The 13,719-nt window shown below is 45.8% G+C and overlaps 1 protein-coding gene across 1 annotated transcript in view; it reads right to left on the bottom strand.

The window, feature by feature from the left end:
- Positions 1 to 226: 226 nt before the first annotated feature.
- The window catches only part of LOC141129607 (ecto-ADP-ribosyltransferase 5-like), a 45,575-nt gene continuing 32,082 nt past the window's right edge, over positions 227 to 13,719 (bottom strand). Inside the window, exon 4 of the mRNA XM_073617706.1 lies at positions 227 to 650. Within this exon, the coding sequence (XP_073473807.1) occupies positions 562 to 650 (89 nt within the window). The 3' untranslated portion in view covers positions 227 to 561. The remainder of the gene's footprint in view (positions 651 to 13,719) is intronic.

Consider the following 13,719-nt stretch of genomic DNA (forward strand, 5'->3'; position numbering starts at 1 on the left):
TGCCTACATCTGGGGACAAGCCTTGTGCAAAAGGCCCTCCCACCGCCCCCCCTCCTAATTACATCAGTGAAGTACTAACTGATCCCCCAAACTGGCAAAGATGGTAAAAGGTTCTTTCCCTAACAATTGATAAGAACAGATACTACACTTGATCTTAGCCAAACGCAATATTGAACCCCACGGACCAAGACTGGGAGGCCATTAAAGTTCATGTGCGCGTAAAGGCAGGTGTCCCAATACTTTTGACAATATAGTGTATTATTGATAGTAAAAATGGAAATCATAGTGATAATAATCATACCCAGGATAATGTTCATAACAATCAAATTGATCACAAAATTAACAAAAAAGTTGGTAATGAAGGTAAAGCACAACATTAATAATAGTTATAATAATATTGGCCAATAAAAACCCAATAGGGGTCATAATCCTTCCCAGCTCCATCCAAAGCTAAAACTGAAATTTTGGATGGAGTTTTGGCACCATATGAGTACATTCATCATGATAAGATGGTGATTGTGGACGGCACACAGCGCTGAAACCCTTTACCATGAGGTGACCTCAGAAGAAAAAAATTACAACCAGTATAGCAAGAAGTTTGTTAATGATGAAGTGAGTCCCGGGCCAAGAATTCGGAAATTCTGCCGCATCTGAGGAGATAAAATAAGATCAATATGCCACCTGTTTATTTAGTTGGAAAATACAATTATCTATAAATATAAGATAAATAGATAGATAGATAGATAGATAGATAGATAGATAGATAGATAGATAGATAGATAGATAGATAGATAGATAGATAGATAGATAGATAGATAGATAGATAGATAGATAGACATACCTGTATACAGTACTGTATATATATCTCAAACTAGTAGTAAAATAATAATACATTCATTTCCAATTCCACTCATGTTTATATTCATGTTCAATAACATGATGGTGCTTTTATGGTCATACACTATTATAAAAATACCTTTATATAGCTCTGACATATACTGCAGTGCTGTACAGATAATACTAAGCCAGTCAACATCAGTCTCTGTACCAGAGAGGTTGTGTGTGCTGCAGCTCTCCCTTCTCCAGACACCAGGGGGTCAGGTGAATTCCCTGGCCCCAGTGAGGATGGGAGTTTCTGGGATTGACCCGGGCGATGGTTCCCCTGGGGGATCCAACCTGCGATCCCAAACCACATCTTCACCTGAAGACCTTGGGCTATGGCCCAAAAAAAGGGGAACCTACATCCGGTTTCAGACAGCAGATTGCTGATCATTTAAATAGGATTAAGAAGGAGGAGGAAAAGCTGGTGCGCCTGAAAGCAAATGTAGCACCCTCTACCATAGGTAGGTGCTAGCATAGGATTTTTTGCTAGGGAAACTGTCAGTACAGGTAAATTTAGGCATGACTATGCTGCAGGCTAGGCCTGTCTGTTTTGATCTGAGGGGCAGGAAGTGGTTAGTGTAGCAGTAGGTGTGACCACCTGTATTCGGTTCTGAGGCGCCTCCCCTGCTTCCAGTGAGAATGTTCTGGAAGACGGGCAGGGTCTAGAACTGGAGTGGCAGGCAGCTCATGTAAGGAGCCCTGACCAATCCCCAGTTGGAATTGGCAGGGGGCAGGCCTCCCATATAAGCTGAGGTAACAGGCCACTCGGGGGGGGGTTGTCGGTCGGGAGAAGTAGAGAATGGAGTACTAGACAGCAGCAGGAGGGCACGCCCATCTGGGGGGGGGTGCGCCAATCACGGGAGGAGGCCCGGGAGAGCTGTGAGGGAGATTCACCCTTACACGGTCATGGGTGGAGTCCTCATCATTACGCGGTCATTGATGAGGAGTTCCTGGAGCAGAAGGGCTGGAGAAGCTGTCGGAACGTATAGTCCGGTTAAGTTCTCCATCATGGACTCGGGGCAGAGAAAGGTCGGTGACTATACCACAGTGGAGGGCTGGATGTGGAGACATGCCAGGAAGTCTAGGAAGGAACTTCATTCTTACACGGTCATGGATGAAGTCCTCATCATTACACGGTCATTGATGAGGAGTCCTGGATCAGAGGAGAGACTGTGGGGAATAGTGTCAAATCGATGTGGCCCGAGGGCGCAGGATTTGAAAGCTGGGCTAGCTGGGAACAGTGGTCCACCGTTCCGCAGAGGAGGAGCAATAATCTGCATGGTGATGCAGGGAAGAGACTGTAGATGTTATACATGTACATCATTTCTTCAAGGCTCAATGTTCTAACTTATAAATATGATGGCAAAGTAATTTGATCTATGGGAATCCCATATACCCCTTTCCCCAACCAAGTTATATCCCCCAATAAACAAAAACAAAACAAAGCAAATGACTGTTCATTGCCTCAGAGGTGATATATGAAGGTCTGGCAGCAGGGTGATATGGTGGATGTTAGTAACTAGTGGCAACACAACGCTACACAGAGTACAGGAAAAAGAAAGCCGTGCATGATAAAGCATTTAGCAAGAAGAGACAGAGCCTGAAACCGGAGGTAAAAGTTTTGGAGGACGCCATGAAGCGCCAGCAGAATCTGGTGAAAGCACTGAAAGAGAAGCGGAGCTTTCAAAAAGAAGTTCCAGAATGAGGAAAGGTTCCAGAAAATGAGGGATGACACCACATGTGGAAAGGCATCGGAGGTGGCAGTACGAGTGGAGAGTGAGGAGAGGGTCCTGGATGTTGCCCCTGATATCCCATCCACCTCAGGATCTGCTTCACCAGATGAAATGGCGGCCTCTGCCTCCCACCCTCCAAAGCAAGCTGGAGGAACAACACAGGAGGTAGATCTAGATGGTGGAGAGCTGCTAAATTTTATTCAGGAAATTAAGTCTCCCTTGAGTGAAAGAACCCTTCAGCGGATGAGGACAATGGTGAGGATTCTGCACCAGGACCTGTAAAGGTAAAGCTCGCTGCAAACCCATGTTTGCTAAAAACTGACAGTTTTGGATTCCAGCATGCAGTGCAGCATGGAGAGGAGTGTTTTGGAGGGAAAACTAGCTGTGTCTGCACAGGACTCTGCAGAGAAGATGGCTGCTGTGCCTACAGGACTGGACTCTGCTAATAACATGCCTGGGACTCTGATCTCTGACAGTAAGTCATCTATGACTGTGAACTCTGCTGGGGGGGAGGGGAAGGAATCTGCCATTGTTTCTGCACAATCCCCACTAAGGATGAGCTCCGGTGTGTTCGCACAGCTCACGTGCCGAGCCCGCCAGGAAGTCGGCACTGCGTTGTGCTAATCACAGGCAGTGAGATATTTCCCGATCTCTGCAGCCACGCATTGGAACAATGTCTCACTGCCTGTGATTAGCGCAGCAAAGTGCCGACTTCCTGACGGGCTCTCCACGTGGGCTGTGCAAACACGCCGGAGCTCATCCTTAATCCCCACTGATGGCTGCTGGTGCAGCAAATAATACTGAGAAGGAAAAAGTCTGCACTGTGAAAGGTGTTACTGAAATCTCAGGGAATAGTGACAAGGAGCTGAAGACTTTTGCCTATGAGGAGTTTGTTGGGGGGAGGAGGAGGAGGAGAAAACAGCAGCATCTGGTGTGAGTGGGTCTGCTGGGAGCAGTAGTGCCATGGATGTGAATGATATTGCTGCTTGTAATGCTGGAAAGGGGAATGCATGTGTGTTGGGGATGGAGTGACACCTGCTGTCTCTAATGGTGATTTGCAGAGCGGGGGTTCTGAGGTTCCTGCAACCAATAATCAGGGTACAGCTGTCAGGTCTGAAGTGTCTAATCCTGCTAATAAAACCTATGCTGGGGCTCTGGCTGGGATGAGGGGGTCACATTGGGGGGCAGCACAGGGAGGTCTGCGATCTGCACCCCTTTCCTTCAAGCGACAGAATGTAGTGCTGCTCAAGTGGGAGGGTGGGGGTGAGGAGATATGGGGAACTTCTGACCCCGTTGAAGAAGATTCTGGATGAGAGGGGCATATGGACAGGTGGGTGGTCAGTGCAGATAAGGTTGCATGTGAGTTTGAATGTGGTCCAGCATCTTCTCCTTCTCAGCCTTCATTGGAAAGAATAGGATTGTTGTGTTTTACTCTGGGCAGCACAAACTCTGTAATAAGTGCAGTTCTCGGGGTCATTTCACTTCCTCATGTCTAGAGATAAAGTGCTCTTTGTTTCAGGACCTGGGGCATCTGGCTAGGGATTGCAATAAGATCAAATGCAATATTTGTGATAAGTTTGGGCATGCGTATAGCCAGTGCCCTGAGGCTTTACATAATCAATCCGCTTTGGTGGAAGAGTTTTTTCGTCTGGACATGGAGGAGGCAGATGAGAGGGGGGCTGTGCCAGGGGTCCCCAATGTCTCTGTTTATGTTGTCTCAGTGCAATCAGTGTCTGATGGTCCATCCAATGTTGTGTCATCCCCTTGTGTTATGCCCCCCCCCCGAGTCGGTGTCCGTGAATGATGTGTCTGATCCCCCCCCGTGTCAGTCTCCCCAGAGGTAGTGGGGGCTGTGGAGGGAGATGGACTAGTGTGTATGGTTGCACCGACACCCACTCCCCGGCATCTGAGGACTGGAGGGCCTGAGGCACCGGGGAGTGGAGTGAATGATGGTGGGGGTGCTGGGATAAAGGGTGGGGGGGCTGTTGTGGTGAGTGGAGGGAGTGGGGTGGATGGTGTTGTGGGTGATGGTAGACTGGAAGGGGAGGAGGCTTTGCAGTCAGGATTGTCTCAAGATGATATGGAGTGGCTGAAGGCAAAAAGAAAGTCTGGGAAGAGGAAGAACAAGAAGGATGTGGCGGTACCTGAGCCTGGGAGGGTGGAGGTGTCCAACACGTTTGATGTGCTTTCTGAGGTGCAGGGTGAGGGTTCTTTGGGTGATGAATCTGTGATTTCAATGGCGGAAGAATCACATAGGACATTGAGGTGTGTAGGTTCTCCGAGTAGGGAGGGGGGTAAGCAGGCTAAGAAACGTATACCTCAATCAACCTGATGGTGGTTCCATCTCCTTTTGAAGGTGGCGACCATTAATGTCGCCAGCAGAAAATCAGTAAGTGCTCGTAACATGGCCTTAGTTTTGCTCAGCAGGTTTGATGCTGATATTTTCTTTTTGCAAGAGACCCGGTTGTCTCGTTTGGCCGATATTCATCTGGCGAAGAAGGAGTGGAGGCGTGGTCCCTCTTTCTCTTCTCTTGCGGCCAAGCCTTACACCAGAGTTGCGGTACTTTTTTCTGCCATGGTAACCTGTCGGCGGATTATTGAGGTAGAAATGGGGAGATGCATGGTCCCAGACAAAATGGGACAGAAAATGCCACTTCATGAAGATCAAGCCTTTTCTTTTTACAGCCCAGAAAGTTGTCTTAGGTGGTGATTTCAACACCGTCACTAGGACTAAGGACAGGAAAGGTACCAGAGCCAGGCTGGACTGTGATGGCATTTTTTTATCAAAATAGCTAGAGAGGCGGGTCTGGTTGATGTGCACATTCATTGCTGCCCAGACGACACGGGATTCACTTTTCAGCGAGGTAGTAGTCAAAGTAGAATAGATAGGTTTTTTAAAGGGGAATTCTGCCTTCTCGGCACCAGTGTGTCATGCGGTGGAGTTTTCCCATCACTGTATTCTGTCTGTGACTCTGAATAGCCCCAATACACCACCTAGGGGGAGGGGTACCTGGAAGCTAAAATCGGCACTCCTGGACGATGTGAAGGTGAGTCAATCCTTTGAGGATTTTTTTCAGGCACAGGTATCGATCATGGACTTTTGCAGCAGTAAGTCAGAGTGGTGGGAGCTTGCAAAACGAAGGATCGATGAGTTTTTCAAGGCCATTGGAAGAAATAAACAACTTGATACGTTATTGACTTGACGTTAGTATGTCACCTACCAGCATCTGCGAGGAAGCTTTATAGGCTTGTGTTGCATAATGGAGATCCGAGAATGATCTCTGAGGTTAAACTCTTGCTCAGGGAGTGTCAATATGACAGGCATGCCTCTTTGGTTATGGAAAGGGATTACGGGGAAATATCATTCGCCCGACCCTTACAAGAATTGCAAACAAGGTAGAGCAGTTAAGTCAGTTGTAGGCCTGGTTGACAGTACGGGTTCCTTGACGAAGTCCAAGTCGGGGATCCTGGAAACTGCCAGGTCATAGCAAGTTGCCTGGGCCAGATGGATTGACAGCCAAGTTTTATAAGCACTTTAAGGTTACTCTGGCCCCATATTTGGTGGAGGTTTTTAATGGCTGTCTGAGAGAGGGTTCGTTCTCTCCCTCCATGCAACAATCTGCGCTGATTCTTCTGTCAATGGGTAAAGATTATTTGAGAATTGGCAGCCCATTAGCCTTCTCAATGTTTTTAGGAAAAATATTGGCAAAAATAATTTCATTTTTTTACTGTAGAACTGTGAAAGTAGTATTTACAGTAGCGATTATTTGATGTTTTTTATAAAGGGCTCATTTTAGGTTTTTTTTAACCCCATTATGTTACTGGCCGATTAATGGATTATGAAAATAGTAATCAATTAATTTCATAATCAATTAGTTGTTTCAGCCCTAGTACCTATGGCAGCTTCTTGGCAAGTATGGCCTGGAGGAGGGCTTTTTGAATTGGCTGAAGACCTTGTACAGAGGAGCTGAAAGCTTCATGCTTGTGAATGGTTGGATCGGACGGCCTTTTGAGGTTGGCTTGGGTGTACGTCAGGGGTGTCCTTTGCCTCCTCTGCTATACGCGTTTACAATTGATCCCTTCATCTGGAGGTTAGAGAGCGGACCGTTGTGCGGAGTGCCTTTGGGCATTCCTGGTGAGCCTCCTCTGAGGGTCGTAGCCTATGCTGATGATGTGTCTGTTTTCATCTCTGGGAGGGAGGAGATGGAAGAGGTAGTCTCGGTGATGAGGCAGTATGCTGAGGCATTTGGCTCAAAAATCAATCTGGATAAGAGTGAGGTTATCTGAATGGGAGAGGAGGGCAAAGGCTTTGAGCTACTGGATGCCTTCCCAGAGCGCCGGCAGGAAATTAAAGTTTTAGGCATCAAATTTGGTCCCGGCGATTACAGTCTTCCAATTTGGGAGAGCGGGCTACAAGGTGCCTATGCCAAGGCTGCCAGCTAGTAGAATTAGAGACACTCTTACAGGGAAAGGATTGACCTGAATAAAACTTACCTGATCCCAGTATTTCTGTATGTCAGCTTTGTCACTGGGAACTAGCTCCACTTCCTACTACAAGTCTGTTTCACCTTCTCCATTGGGACAGACCGCATGGGAGTCAGCTAAGCCTGCACCACATGTTTCCAAGGAAAATCCTGGTCCTTCCAAAGCAGAATTGCTGTTTTACTGCGTGCACATCATATTCTTATATGGCCACCAATAGGGATGAGCTTTATGTTCAGGTCGAACATGAGTTCGACTCGAACATTGGCTGTTCGCCCGTTCGCCGAGTAGCGAACAATTTGGGGTGTTTGCGCAAATTCGAAAGCCGCAGAACACCCTTTAAAAGTCTATTGGAGAAATCAAAAGTGCTAATTTTAAAGGTTAATATGCAAGTTATTGTCATAAAAAGTGTTTGGGGACCTGGGTCCTGCCTCAGGGGACATGGATCAATGCAAAAAAAGTTTTAAAAACTGATGTTTTTTCGGGAGCAGTGATTTTTATAATGCTTAAAGTGAAACAATAAAAGTGAAATATTCCTTTAAATTTCGTACCTGGGGGGTGTCTATAGTATGCCTGTAAAATAGCGCATGTTTCCCATCTTTAGAACAGTCCCTGCACAAAATGACATTTCTAAAGGAAAAAAAGTAATTTAAAAGTACTTGCGGCTATATTGAATTGTCTATGGGAGAAATCAAAAGTGCTAATTTTAAAGGCTTATATGTATGGTTTTGTCATAAAACGTGTTTGGGGACCCGGGTCCTTCCCCAGGAGACATGGATCAATGCAAAAAAAGTTTTAAAAAAGGCAGTTTTTTCGGGAGCAGTGATTTTAATAATTCTTAAAGTGAAACATTAAAAGTGAAATATTCTTTAAAATTTCGTACCTGGGGGTTGTCTATAGTATGCCTGTAAAGTGGTGCATGTTTCCCGTGTTTAGAACAGTCCGAGAGCAAAATAACATTTCTAAAGGAAAAGAAGTCATTTAAAAGTACTCGCGGCTATATGAATTGTCAGTCCCGGCAATACACATAAAAGTAATTGAAAAGAACAGCTTTGAGTCTGGTATGAATATTAAGGGGAACCCCGAACCAAAATGTAAAAAAAAACTGTGTGGGGTTCCCCCCAAATTCCATACCAGGCCCTGCAGGTCTGGTATGGATTTTAAGGGGAACCCCACGCCAAAATTTAAAAGAAAAATGACGTGGGGGTCCCAGTTATAAAAGAACTGCCACAAGAACAGAAGCGTCACACAGCAGGAGACTCCCATTGAGGCGGATCGTCCGGAGGACGAAGCGGGGAAAAAGAAGCCGGAGGAAGATGCCGGAGGAGAAGGCTGGAGGAAGATGCCGGAGGAGAAGTCTGAAGAATGAAGCAGAGGAAGATAGAGGAAGAAGCGGGGGAAGAACAAAATGGAGGAAGAAGAAAACCGAAGGAAGACCAGAAGAAGATGGAAGAGGAAGCAGGGAAAGAAGAAGATATTAATAGAGGAATTGTCAAAAACCAGCTATTGTCTTTTTTAACATTTATGACACTTATTTTGTGAAATGGTAGGGGTACATTTGTACCCCATTACCAATTCACATAGCGGGGGGCTGGGATCTGGGGGTCCCCTTGTTAAAGGGGGCTTCCAGATTCCGATAAGACCCCCGCCCGCAGACCCCCACAACCACCGGGCAAGGATTGTGGGGATGAGGCCCTTGTCCCCATCAACATGGGGGGAAAGTGTTTTGGGGGGCTACCCCAAAGCACCCTCCCCATGTTGAGGGCATGTGGCCTGGTACAGTTCAGGAGGGGGGGCGCTCTCTCATCCCCCCCTCTTTTCCCGCGGCCTGCCAGGTTGCATGCTCGGATAAGGGTCTGGTATGGATTTTTGGGGGACCCCAAGCCATTTTAAAAAAAAAAATTGGAGCGGGTTTCCCCTTAAAATCCATACCTTTCATGTCTGGGTTTGGGGGGACCCCCGCGCCATTTTAAAAAGAAATTTGGCACGGGGTTCCCCTTAAAATCCATACCAGACCTGAAGTGATTGGTAATGGACTGTGAGGGAATCCCATGCTGTTTTTTTCAATGACTTTTATGTGTATTGCCGGTACCGACAATTTATATAGCCACGAGTACTTTTAAATTACTATTTTTCCTATAGAAATGTCATTTTGCTCTCTGACTGTTCTAAACACGGGAAACATGCGCTACCTTACGGGCATACTATAGACACCCCCCAGGTACGAAATTTAAAGGAATATATAACTTTTATTGTTTCACTTTAAGCATTATTAAAATCTCTGCTTCCGAAAAAACGGCTGTTTTTTAAAACTTTTTTTTGCACTGATACATGTCCCCTGGCAGGACCCGAGTCCCCAAACACTTTTTATGACAATAACTTGCATATAAGTCTTTAAAATTAGCACTTTTGATTATTCATGTTCGTGTCCCATAGACTTTAATGGTGTTCGCGTGTTCAAACAAATTTTTTGCCTGTTTGCATGTTTTGCTGCAAATCGAACCAAGAGGTGTTCAGCTCATCCCTAGCCACCAACTGTTCATTGTAATAAAGATCCAAAGTTACAGACAGTCTGGTTATTTTAGAATTCAAGGTTTAAACTTTATGTTGAGCTACATACACGCCAGGGACAAACGTGTAGAGAGAACAGAACAGTGAAACAGCGGCTATCCAGCAAGTGGGATTTAGGACAGTGACTACACAGAGGCCTGTTACCCTGTCAGCACAGTCACCTGCATATGGCAATACAGCAGTCTCTTCACAGTCAAGCATTCCTGCAAGCAACATGTCACATAGCCAGACATCTTCACTCAAGACAAGGTCCCAAAATTTTGGCTCCTCTAGATCTTCCTCCACAAGCAATGCACTCGTCATCGCACGTGCAAAAGCTGAAGTCACCAAGGCCCGAGCAGCCTTTGCTGAGCTAGAAATGCAGATTAAAAAGGAGAAAGATAAGCTAAAGACAGAGAGAGTGCAGCAAGAGGTACAGTTAGAGGCCGAGGAAGCCCTCCTAGAAGTAGCCCTAGAGAAACTCACTGTAGAGAAGGAAGCAGCAGCCACCATAGCCGAAGCAGAGGCCTTAGAATTAGCTGTATAGCCGAGAAGTGAATGCAGCAGACGCAGCAATATTCTCGACCCAGAAGCTGAAACTCAAGATTCTCTACAACAAATTTCAGATTACATCAATCAACATTTTAAGCAAAGCAGTGACATAGATGATGTCAAAGAGACAAGCCAAAGACACTACACGGTACCACAGCAAGTCAGCGACAAGTCTCAAGCCTGCAAACAGGAGAAATCCATGCCAAGTGAAGCCTCCTACAACAGACTCCCTATATGTGAGGTAACAGAGCCTGCTGATCATCTTCCAGAACCAAAGTTCAAGCCAGGTGCGACAGAGGCCGGCTTGACACCCTCAAAAGGTATGGCTACACACAGCTAACTCACCATGGCAACACGCAGCAGACTAACCAAGCCACCATAGACTTTGCAAGGTTCTTTGCACGATGTGAGTTAGTCACCAAAGGACTTGAAAATTTCAATGACCGCCCTGAAAGCTACAGAGCCTGGCGGTCTTCCTTTCAAAATGCCATCAGAGACTTAGATTTGTCCTGCAGTGAGGAGATAGCCCTCCCGACCAAGTGGCTTGGAAATTAGTCTGCCAAGCACGCCAGGCAAATCAGGACAATAAATATAAACCTCCCAGACACTGGTCTTAAAATGATCTGGGGTAGACTTGATTAGTGTTATGGTTCAGCAGAAGCAGTAGAAAGCGCGCTATTAAAAAGACTTGATAGCTTCCCCAAAATACCTAACAAAGCCTACTAGAAACTTAGGGAGCTAAGTGACTTGCTAATGGAACTTCAAGTAGCCAAATCCGAGGGGGACTTGCAAGGACTTGCATTGTTTGACACAGCAAGAGGTGTCAACCCAATTGTACAAAAGTTAGCCTATAAGTTGCAAGAGCAGTGGATTACACATGGATCCCGATTTAAAAGACAGCATGATGTACCATTCCCTTCATTTTCTGCTTTTGTGGACTTTGTGTGCCAGCAAGCTAAAACAAGAAATGATCCACGTTTTTGATTTTACATTGTCATGTGCTGCTGCTTCAGGACTTAACCCTCACAAACCTCCAGTAGCAGTACAAAAAACTAACGTGACTCCTCCAGATTCTTTTCACAGGTCTGCCAGCTACTCTAACTCGGAGACAAAGGTCAAAGATCCTGGTAAGCAGTGTCCCTTGCATCAGAAGCCACATCCTCTCCTAAAATGCAGAGCCTTCAGAGAGAAAACCCTGCAGGACCACAAGGCCATCCTCAAGGAGAACCACATCTGCTACAGGTGCTGCTCTTCAACATCTCCCTTTGCCAAGGACTGTAAGGTCAGTTTAAAATGCACAGAATGTGACAGCTCAGATCACAACACAGGCTTACATCCTGGGCCAGCTTCATGGACTTACTTTACTACACACTCTTAGCACTAGTGAGCATGGCGGGGAGGAAGAGCACACCATTACAACTACACCAGAGATCACTTCACAATGTACAGAGGTCTGCAAAGAAATCATAGGTGGCAGGTCCTGCACCAAAATCTGTCTAGTCAGAGTCTACTCAGCAGGACAAAAAGTCATTAGTCAACCTTCTTTGACATCTTTGGGATTAAAGGCCCCAGCATCTCCTACGCCTTAAAAACTTGTGCAGGAATAGTGGAGACGGCAGGGAGGAGAGCATCCGGCAAACAAGTTGAGTCCATTGATGAACAATCATGCTTGTCTTTGCGAACTCTTATCGAATGCAACCAGATCCCTGATCATAGATCTGAAATTCCTACACCAGATGCAGCTGCTCATCACCCACACTTGAAACGCATAGCGCATCTAATACCAGAACTTGATCCTCAGGTTCAGATTATCCTACTCCTTGGGAGAGATATCTCTGATTCCACAAATCAAGAGCTCAAATTAATGGTCCCAACAACTCTCCTTATGCTCAGAGGTTAGACTTTGGATGGGTCATCATAGGAGATGTCTGTCTAGGAAGCGTGCACAAACCTAACTCCGTTAGCAACATGCTCACAAATACCCTAGAGAATGGGCATCCCTCTCTTTTCCAGCCATGCCACAACCATTTCCTTGTTAAGGAATCGGCCTACACCACCCACGTGTCTTGTCCCTTCACAAGCTCCACTAGTGACAACTTTGCCTGTGTCAGTGACCGAGACCATTTAGGGTGCACAGTCTTTCAAAGAACTAAAGATGACAATTGTGTGTCAATGTCTATTGAGCACAAACTCTTCTTAGAAATAATGGAGCAAGGACTAGTCAAAGATAGCACAAACAGCTAGGTCACACCTCTTCCCTTCAGATCACAGAGCGCTTCCCCAACAACCGAGAACAAGTGCTACAATTTTTTGCTTCCCTTAGACATAATTTACAAAGAAAGCCAGAGATGAGAGAACATTTCTTTTCTTTCATTGGGAAGATCTTTGAGAACAGTCACGCCGAGATAGTGCCCACCCTTAAAGACTCTGAAGAGTGTTGGTATCTCCCTATATTCGGAGTGTACCAGCCTAAAAAGCCAGGTCAAATCCGAGTAGTGTTTGACTAGTGCCAAATTCAAGGGTGTCTCCTTGAACGATGTCCTCTTGACAGGCCCAGACCTCCACAACAAACTCCTGTGAGTGCTCTTACGCTTCCGCAAAGATTCTATTGCCTTCATAGCTGACATCCAACAGATGTTCTATTGTTTCTTGGTCTGAGAGGAAGACAGAAACTAACTAAGGTTCCTTTGGTTCAGAGACAATGACCCTTCCAAAGACATCTCACAGTATCACATGAGGGTACACATCTTTGGCAATAGCCCTTCACCTGTAGTCGCTATCTATGGACTCAGACATTCTGCCCAAGTAGGTGAACTTGAGTATGGCTCAGATGCAAAACAATTCGTAGAGAAAGACTTTTATGTAGATAACTGTTTGCAGACTGTTTGCAGACAATCTCAGGCTTCACAAGATTGCTTCCAACAGCAAAGAGGTAATGGAAGCTTTCCCTGCTCAAGACCATTCTAATGATCTAATTGACTTAGCTCTAGGTACAGACTCTTTACCTGTACAGCACAGTCTAGATCTACTTTGGGACTTGAAATCTGATTCCTTTACCTTCCAAACAAACGGAGAAGAAGGGCCCTTCACTCGCAGAGGTGTCTTGTCCACAATCAATAGCCTATATGATCAATTAGGATTTGCGGCATCTGTTACAATTCAAGGTAAAGCCCTACTGAGAGACTTGATTCGTGAAACATCCGACTGGGATGCCCCACTACCCCTTGTTAAGAGGAACTCTTGGGTAGAGTGGAGGAACTCTCTATCAGTCTTATCTGATCTCCATGTTTCACGCCCATATGCTCCCATACCCACTACAAAGACACAGAGCCAAAACCTTTGCAAACCGATGCTATGTAGGATTTGTCGTGGGCAAGGCAAAGCTAGCTCCACACCATGAGCACACTGTACCTAGGCTAGAACGTAGTGCTGCACTACTAGCCGTTAAACAAGCAGAACTAATAAAAAAGTAAAAAAATAAGGTAGTGCTAGACTACATCTACAATGAGACCAGACATTT

The sequence above is a fragment of the Aquarana catesbeiana genome, linkage group LG02 (assembly GCF_042186555.1).
Source record: "Aquarana catesbeiana isolate 2022-GZ linkage group LG02, ASM4218655v1, whole genome shotgun sequence".
NCBI lineage: Eukaryota > Metazoa > Chordata > Amphibia > Anura > Ranidae > Aquarana > Aquarana catesbeiana.